Here is a 9,611-nt window from a genome sequence, read left to right as displayed (position 1 = left end):
TCATCTCTTCCAGGAAGAAATTTCACTTCTCAGTCTGATTTGTCCCAAGCCTATTATCTTTCTAACCTAATTCCCAAACACAGGAATTCTTCTGTCCAGTGGTTCTGAAGGAACTTCTTTCTGTTTCCTTGACATGGGAAGTCCTCATAATACTCTTCAGAGCTTTGCTAGTGATGTTGCTGTCGCTGTTGCCTGGAGCACACTCCATCCAGCCTTCCCTGTTTCTCTTTTGGTTCTTATCTGAAGTACTATTTCTCATATTTCAGAAGGCCGAGGGTCTAAAATCAAAGTGCTGGTTGATTTGGTTTTCAATGAAAGCTCTCTTCCTGGCTTGTAGACAGCCACCTTCTCTCTGTGTCCACACATGTCATTGGGGTGGGGTGAAGGGAAGGGGAAAGGGGCTTTACTTTTTGATGTCTTTTTTCATAAGGACACTAACACCATCAGATCAGGGCCCCACCATTATAACCTCATTTAACTTTTATTACTTTACAGATCCCATCTCCAAAAACAGTCCTACTGGGGTTTTGGGGTTCAACTTATGAATTTGAGGGGACACTGTTTAGGCTATAGCATCACCTATGTTACAGGGAAGCTATGATACACTTGTGTTTCTAAAGGCTGGCTGGGGTCAAAGGAGACTTTGAGAAACTTTCCCTGAGGTCATGGGTGAAGATGAAGTGAGAGTTTAGAAGATGAGAGGCGAAAATGGTTGGAGTGGAGAGAAATTGGTAGTGCTTTCTCTGACAAAGGAAGATCTCCTCTGTAAAGAGACCTCTAGAGATGAGATAGGATCTCTGGTGGGTGCCTTGAGTGCTTCAGAGATGAGACAGAAAAGCTGAACTTTGTGTCTAAATCCTGATAGCTGAGGCCTGTGAGTTTCGGGGAAGCCCAAGATTTTAAACTATTAGCCTATTGAGGTAATTAAGGTGGGATGAATGAAAACCATAACACCTTCCCTAATTAATCCGGACTACCTGAGTGTCCTGGTCTTGAATTTACACATGGACTTTGAGGAGCAGCAACACATATGTAGAGAGAGATAAAGGACTGTGCCCCTAGTGTTGCAAGTTACTTCTCTGTTAAAAAGTTTAGCCCACTGGGCTGTGACGATTGCCTTTATTCCCTCTTAGACTTGGCGTTGCTTTGGGCAAGAACTGGGTTTTGCACATTTCTTTTCCTCCAGCCCCTCACACAATGCTTGGCGGACTCTGTGCCCTGATACAAGTTTGTTGAACATGATAATGGAAAAATAAATTAAGTGGAATAAGCATTGTAAAGACTGTCACTTAAGATAGAGTCAGGAGGCTACTTAGGAAGTGGGGCCTATGCACACCTTTTGCCGCGGTTCTCAGAGCTGCTAAGTCTGTTGCTAAACTCCACTCAAGGCTGAACCAGGAACATCCTGTAACACATGGATACACATGAATTTTACCTCCTCCTTGTAGTTTTTGCCCTTCATTTGCATATTGAAATTAATCAACCCCTGTTAACCAAGTCAGCAATCCTTCGTTTGTTTGAAAAAAAAAATACACTTTGTGACTTTTGCCTTTATAAACCTTGTCTTTCTTTGTTTTGTTTTTTTTTTTTTTTTTTTCCAGAGCTCAGTTTAGGTTGCTACCCGAATCTGCTTCTCAAACCTTTTTTTTTGGCAAATGGCATTGATTATGTAAGCCTCCTTTTAGAGTAGAGGTTTTTGTGGTAGATCCTCCTTTCGTTACAAATTGAAAACTCGTATCTTAATACAATCGCCATGCAATTAATTACTAAATTGATAATTTACATATAAGAACAACAAATCCTTTCTTAGAAGGTTCTTAAAAGGCCACTAAATTGGCAGTAAAGAAAGCTCTGAATGTAATTCATTAATGTTTTGGGTGCGTAAACATTTCCAGCAGAATTTCTTTAAATTGGTTTTAGTTTCTGGTATTCCAAAATTCCAGTTTCTTCATGCCACATGCGACAATTTTCCCTTTGTTCTTTATCTTATCGTGTTAGCAAAATTTGGAAAAAATACATATATTTTGTATAACCAAGAGACACTGCCCAAAACATCTTCAAGAGTCTAAGGGAGGATCCGCTGATAAAATCACGAGAGTGTTCCTGGCACCCAGGAGCGCCCATGTCGGGGCAGGGATCCCTGCAGGCGAATTTGGGCTCTGCAGTGGGAATGAGCGGTGCAGCGTCGGCAGTGGGGGACGCCCGAGACAATCTGGGCGGCGAGGACCGCGCGGAGCGAAGGCGGGGCGGCAGCGCCGCGGGGCAGGCCAGGGCGTGGGAGAGCCGGCAGGGACCTGCTCGTGGGACCGCTCTCCCGCGAGAGAGCGCCCGGCGCGGTGGCCGGGAAGCGGAGAGGCAGGCTCGGGCAGCTCCCCAGAGGATCCTGCGGTGATAAAACTTGAGAAATAACAAGGAGGGGCGGCCCAGCGTCTCCTGGGTCCAATCCTGTCTCAGAAGTGAACACGCTCCCAGGCAGGGAAGCCTAAGAGAGGCCAAGGCGACAGAGACGTACAGCAGCAAGGAACTCGCCTCCCGCGCCGCCGCACCTTCGCGGGCTCTCGCTATCGGCATCCAGCCCGGCCCCCAGATGGACGCCGCAGGGCCCCGGAGCTCCCTGCGTGGAGCCCTCTGCAAGCTGCTGCTGACCCTCATGGTGAGTGGGAGCCACCGGGAGCCGGGATGGAGAAGGGGGTGGGTTCCTGCGCCGGGAGCTGTAAAGTGGACGATGTCCGCCACTCAGCTTAATCCTGCGGGGGTAGGAACGACCCCAAATTCGGACCCGGAACGGTCAGGATAGAAAACGAACTTAGAAGGACGACTCGAGACTGAGCTTTTTGTTTGGGACGGCGCGTTTTAGTGATTGAATTACGGGGTTGCACTACGGCGTCGCTGCGCTCTGGCCAGAGGTCGCCTGTGGGCTGGGGGTCTGCACTCCTCCATTGCCACTTGGGGCTCGTGTGGATGGAGGAGGAGGAAAAGTATTCGGCCAGGTTTTTCAGGATCCCTGAATGAGCAAAACACAGATGTGAAATGGGGTCCAAGACGCCACCCCGCCAGAGTCACCTGGGATGGGGACGTTAGTGCGTGGCGGGGTTGGAGCGATGCTTCTCGGTCCCGGTGTGGAGTTACCGCTGAAAAACGGCTTGTAGGTTTTGCCTCCCCTGAAGGTTATTTAACAGTTCACTCATACCGTCCACCCACGCGTGCCACCAGAAGGCTGGATAAGGGCTGGGGTTGGGGTCGGTGGTGTGAGGGTACTGTTGGGTTGGGGCAGAAGGGATAGGGTCAGGGTGCGTGGGGTGCTCGGATAGGCGTGGGGTTAGGTCTTACTTTGGATCCACCGAGGACTGAGCAAGACCAGAGCTCAGCCTGGAGTCTCCTGTACCCGGGGAAACCCGCGACCGAGGACGAGATCTGGCGGGAGAGGAAGTTAGGGACAGTTCTCCGAAAATTCAGGAGTCAAAGCGAAAAATCAGAAACTCTAACGGCATGATTATGCGAGGATCTTCAAACGAGACCAGGGCTGCACTCGAGATGTGTAATGATAAGGAGCCGCGGACCCGCGACTTCCCGGGATCCAAGGATCGTCATGGGGTTTGGGTGCCAGAGGACTCTCCTGACTCGGAGGTCGACTCTGGCTAGGCGGATGCTGTTCCTCTGATTCTCATGAAGAAGAACAGGCCCTAGTTCTGTTCTTTCTGAATCAAGCAATTATGAATATTGGATTGATAAGTATGATCTAAGATATATTTATGGACGAGGAATTGTACAAACGAGCGCGTCGACCTGCCAGACAACTGTCCCAACAAAATTTCTGAGTTGATGAAATGCCTCTTTACGAATAGAAACTGCCCTCAAATTATGTTCTTTTGTGATGTATTTGAAAGCCTTTCCAGTTTTTATGTTTAAAAGCATGAATTTAGTGTTCTGTGTTCTCTCCGAGAAAGAGATCGGAGAATGGGGAGAAGAGACTGCGAAGGTTTTGTGTTCTCAAGATTTCCCATATTTGTTGGAGGGTAGGGAGTGACTTTCAAGGAGCTGTCCCAAGGACAGAAGATGTTGGGGTGTGGCAAGGCAAGAAGGTGTGTGTAAATCAAGAGGTAGCATCAGCTACAGTATACGATACTCATTTAGGCTTTTTTTTTTTTTTAATTTCCTGAAGTTTAGATAAAATGGTATATCTGGAAATTTGAATACTGGAGAGTGCATATAGAATAATTTCTTTCATCTGCAATTCTCGGTTTACACCTTCAATTTGTATCCAGATGGGTATATTAATACCTCTACTGTCCACCCTATGTCTGTATTTCCTTTTGACTCATACGACTACCAACTTTTCAGCGTAATGTTAAAAGCATAACACTTTAGAAACACAGTTTCGTTTTATACTCACCTTAATGGATTTCTCGAAAACAAGTCCGTGTTTGAAGTGAGAGCCCTTCAAAGCAAGTCTGTAACATAAAACTGACATTCAGCATGTTAACTTTTCCACTCAGCTGTTTCATGGATTGAGAAATTTCCATCTGTACTTTTCTCCTCCAGCATCTGCGTGCCTTTACCACCTCTCTATCCACAACATTCTAAATTCCTGTGGTCAAATACAATTACTAATGATCCTTGCCACACTGTCTTACAAAGAAAAGAAGAAAAAATAGAACAGCGGGAAGCTCCTCTCAATGTAACAGAAATTTTTAGGGATGGTTAAAAACTGGTTTGCATTAGTTCAGTTACTCAGGTGTCTTCTGCCCAGTTACAAATAATGAGATACTTTAAGATAGGTATTTAATATTGTTCACCTTATCAAATCCACTTTGGGAATTGTTATCTATTATATATTATAAATGGTATGTACTTGGACCACAGTTAACCTGTCATTTTGCTAAAAGGACTCTTCTTCAAAAGGAATTAAAACAATGTTTTCCTTTACAGCACTAACATACTTTCTCCTTGGATTATATTAATTCTACCCGTAGCCTACCTATATTGACAAACAAGCATTCTACCTTTTCAGATTTTATGGCATTAATTAATAAGAATAATGTGACTCCTTTACCAGAAAGACCTTTTTTTCTTGATAAAATTTGACATACTCATCCTTTTGAAATAAAAATAAGTATAATAATTTCTATTATCCTTGGTATTAGTGAAAAAAAAAAAAGGCTTAAGGCAAATAAAGGAAGTAAATGAGAACTAGTTCATATTAAAACTGTGATCTTGAGGTAAAAACTTTACTATATATTTATATCAATGCATTATCAGATACCTTTTAAAAAGGAGGTTGTTGATGTTCATATTGAAATATATCTAGATCCTGAAGTACCTTCTGAATCACTTAATACATGTAATCCCATGCACATTTTTGAGGCCTGTGGTAATCTCCTTGACAGCTGGTATTCCATATATGGTACCTGTGGGGACTTGTGGTTAATTGAATCTTTCATTTAACTAGAATCCCATCTTATGAATAGTTTGGATAGAAGGAAATTTAGTAGCATCATCTAAGGACTTAGACTACAAAGAGGTGAATCTTACAGTTTACCTTTGAAGTGATAAGAATTTGAAAGGCAATATTTCTACTTTTCAGAAGGCAATATTTCTATTTTGCATAGGAAAATGATGAATTTAAAATTTTGTAACTTTTATGCTGTCAAAAGATCTTTATTATTCAGACATTCCATAAATTTCAGTTACTGAGATTCTTTTTTCTTTATTGAAAAAAAGATGTCATTTTAGAAAGCCTACCTTGTGTATTCCCTGTAAAACTGAACAAAGTACAGAAGTGAAATAATCTCAAATAACTTGTTTATTTTCATTCTCCTTTTAGCATTAGATTTTTCTATCAGGATTTAGTGATTTGTATGATAAGCTTACATACAACTATAAAATTTGGATAGTACTGTAAAATGAAACAAAGCAATTAATTTTTCCAGACTACAGTAGACAGTACTTTATATTATCATTTTTAAAAACTTAATTTGTTACATTTTAATTTAAAGTTGCTTGCAACTCTAGGTTTTGCAAATCAGATTCTTAAAGTTGCCCTGCAGAGTTCTTCATTAAAAGATATTTACTTTTTTAAAACTCAAATAATCCATAATTCATCAATTTTTCAAAAGGTCTTTTTGTGTTTTGCAGTTTTTATTGGGCACTCTTCTATACAAAAGTTATTTTAAAAATAACCTTTAAAGATTAGTAGTTCATTCTTCCTAATTTAATGGCGCTTTTACATTTTTTACTTTATTTTCAGTAATATATCCAATCCCCACAAGTAGAGTATCAAATTACTTTTAGCTTCAAGAAGCATGACATAACTGAAATCTATATTTTAATATTACCTTTATCAAAAATTATTTTAATGAATTAATTGTACATTCTTTCCAATGATGTACTGTATGTCAATGAAAATAAACTATTGCTATCTACTCAGAATGGATAAATTTCATGAGCGAAGAAATCAAGTGACATACAATTAGCATATGCCTGCATATATTGAAAAGCCAAAAATCGGCAAAATAAACCTGCATCTTCTTTTGGCGGGGGGGACGTGTATGTTTATATATGTATAAACACACATACATAGGATAAAATAAGCAGAGGCAGGGAAAAACTGATTAATTCAACAATCATCCTTTAATTGTTGCAAGTTCCAAGTTTTGGGGCTTGAGGGATGGAAGGAAATACAACTGGGTAAAGGTTTATAGGGGTTTAAAAATAACAGTAATGTCTTATTTCTTAAACTCGAAGCTAAGTACTCTAGTTTTAATTTTATTATTTCTTAAAATAGCTAACTATACTATTATATAGTCTTTTGAATTGATGTTTTATAGAGAACATGTAAAAAGAGAAACAAGCAATAGAGAAGATGAACAAAACCAAAAGCTGTTCTTTGACAATCTAGACAAACCCTGCTATGACTGAGCAAGTAAAAAATAGATAAGGCACAGAGAAGCTAACATTAAGGTAAAAAAAAAGAAGGCATAGTTACCAAGAGGACAGATGTTTTAAATAAAAATAGTATCATTAATAGATTATTACAATTAATTTGAAAAAAAGATAAAACGAGTAATTTCTTACAAAATATAAATTACCAAAATTGACTTGAATAGGTATAGAAAATCTAAATAGATGTATAACCATTAAAGACATTGAATTAGAGCCAAATGTCACCACACACACATCTTCACATCCATCAGGCTCAGATCTGTGATAGGTGAATTCTTTCATAATTATATGGAACAGATAATTTGTACCTTATGTAAATTATTTCAAAGAACAGAAAAAAAGTGGAACTCTTCTTAAATCATTTTATGAGAATTGTGCGAAGTTGAATCATAGCTTGATTTCACTTACAGATATATATTTGAAATACTAAAATAAATAGCAACAACCAATAATGTATTAAAAATTATCATGTCCTGTTAGGCTTATCCCAGGTAAGGAAAGATAGTTTCACATTAGAAAATTTATTATTGTAGTTTAACATAGTAATATATTCAGAGATAAAATTATATGTTCATATCAAAATAAGTGAGAAATTAGATTTATTGTTATAAAAAATTCTGAGCAAACTAGGAATATAGGGAAATGAACTTACTCAACATAGTGAAGGATACTTAAAAATGAATGCCTCTATGAATGAAAGAAAGAAAAAAAGAAAGACTCAAAAATAATGGTGAAATGGTAAGAGCATTCTCTTTAAGGTTAAAAAAAAATCCACAATTTCACTATAACTGATTTATTCAGCATTCTACTAGAGACCCTCACAAGAACAGAAATAAGATAACTAATAAAAGTAAGTTTCCTGAATAAAAACAATCTAAAAGGGTTTTTTTCATGAAATTGGTCAGCTGATCATAACATTTGTGAAAGAGTAGAAGTCTAAAAAAAAAGGTGCTTTAAAAAAAGATGATAGGGATTGGCATCACCATAACAAATACTAAGATTTATAATAAAGCGATATTAACTAAAACTATATAGTACTGATGTAGGGATAAACACATGTAATGAAATAGTGCAGAAATCCCAGAAATAGATTCCGTATTTGTGGGGCCATGTGGATGATGGATATGGCATTATCGTTAGTTAAGAATAGAAGAGTTATTCAGTTATGGTTCTGGGTCAGTTGGCTGTCCATATGGCAAGAGATAAGATTAGATAGCTACAATGAATTGCGCACAAGATACATTCCAGATGGGTAAAATATTTAAAATATTTAAAATTTTAGAAAATATTGGATAATATATTTATGAAAAGTTTAGAAGAGGAGTTACTAATACACAAAATTATAAAGCAGAAGAAATGATTAATAAAATTGACTACTTTAAAAAAACTAAGGGAAATGATTAATAAATTTGACTAAAATTGAGGTACTATTTATCAAAAAAAACTATAAAAATAGTGAATAAACAATCCACATGAGCCTACAAATAAAAAATACTATAATTTTAAAAAGGTAAACAATATAGAGATGATTAAAGGAGAGGAATAGATAATTTACAGAAAATAAATGGCAAATAAACACAAGAAATGATGCTCAGCCTCAGTAGAAATTAAGAAAATGCAAATTAAAACAAAAGCCATAAGATCGGCAAAAATTTTAATGTACTATAGATTTAATTGTAGTAGAGAATTTGAGAAAGAGAGAGATCTAATAATCTGGGGCATTAATATAAATTGACATTAGTACTTTGGAGAGCAACTTGGCAAGAGTTACTAAAATTGGAGATGCCCACGTGTTTCTACTTCAGGTAGGTATCCTGATATCTTGTACCTGCAAAGCCATTCATTGCAATATCATTAGTAAAAGAAAAAATGGAAAATGGAGAATGATCAAAATAAACTGTGGCATATTCTTGGAAAAATCTCAAGCATGTTGTTGAGTGAAAAAGCAAGTTGCAAAAGGATGCAATAGTCACAAACTACACACAATATTAGCTTGTGTTTATGAGCACATGCATGTATAATGCATATACAATAAAAGTTTAAAAACCAACAGAGGAAGTATAAACATCAACTTAGAAGAAACTTCCCTAGAGAAGAGAGATGAAAATGGAATAGAACATAAGACTCTAGCTACATTTGTAAAGATGAATTTTTAAAAATGAAGCCAAAATTGCAAATATTAATTTAAAATATCTGGGTGGATATATGAACATTTATTATATTATAGTTGATTAAATATGTCATAGTGAAATTAAAATATTTTTAAAAGAGTTGTGATTAAGATATATTGAACATGGCTTTCTTTTGATATTTAAAAATACCAACTATAGAGTTAAGATATATTTGGACCAATGGGTGCATTATTGAATAAGACCATTTTCGCTGCAAGGTAACAACTATATTCTTAGGAAAAACATTTAATTGAACATACATAATATGATTCAAATATTTTTTAAGGACAAACAACTTATTACTTCATTGTCACAGTTAGCAATCAGATTATGACTCTGAAAATGACTTTTTGGCTTATATTTAAACAAAACTATTATATATTGACCCTATTTGTCCATATTTTTGAGTTGTTTTACCTTAACTAATTAAAGCAAAGGTAAGGTAGATCTTACAGAAATACAGTAACATTTAAAGTACATATTAGTATAAGAATTTTG

The 9,611-nt window shown here is 37.4% G+C and overlaps 1 protein-coding gene across 2 annotated transcripts in view; it reads left to right on the top strand.

Annotated features, from left to right (window-relative positions):
• The first annotated feature begins 2,352 nt into the window (after nucleotides 1–2,352).
• DSC3 (desmocollin 3) overlaps nucleotides 2,353–9,611 on the top strand; it is a 43,267-nt gene continuing 36,008 nt past the window's right edge. For both annotated transcript variants that reach the window (XM_016131205.2, XM_016131206.2), the window contains exon 1: nucleotides 2,353–2,653. In XM_016131205.2, the coding sequence (XP_015986691.2) occupies nucleotides 2,588–2,653 (66 nt within the window). In that variant the 5' untranslated portion in view covers nucleotides 2,353–2,587. The remainder of the gene's footprint in view (nucleotides 2,654–9,611) is intronic.

The sequence above is a fragment of the Rousettus aegyptiacus genome, unplaced genomic scaffold, assembly GCF_014176215.1.
Source record: "Rousettus aegyptiacus isolate mRouAeg1 unplaced genomic scaffold, mRouAeg1.p scaffold_m13_p_12, whole genome shotgun sequence".
Lineage (NCBI taxonomy): Eukaryota > Metazoa > Chordata > Mammalia > Chiroptera > Pteropodidae > Rousettus > Rousettus aegyptiacus.
The sequence above is the reverse complement of the archived record's forward strand: the minus strand, read 5'-3'. Positions and strand labels throughout refer to the sequence as shown.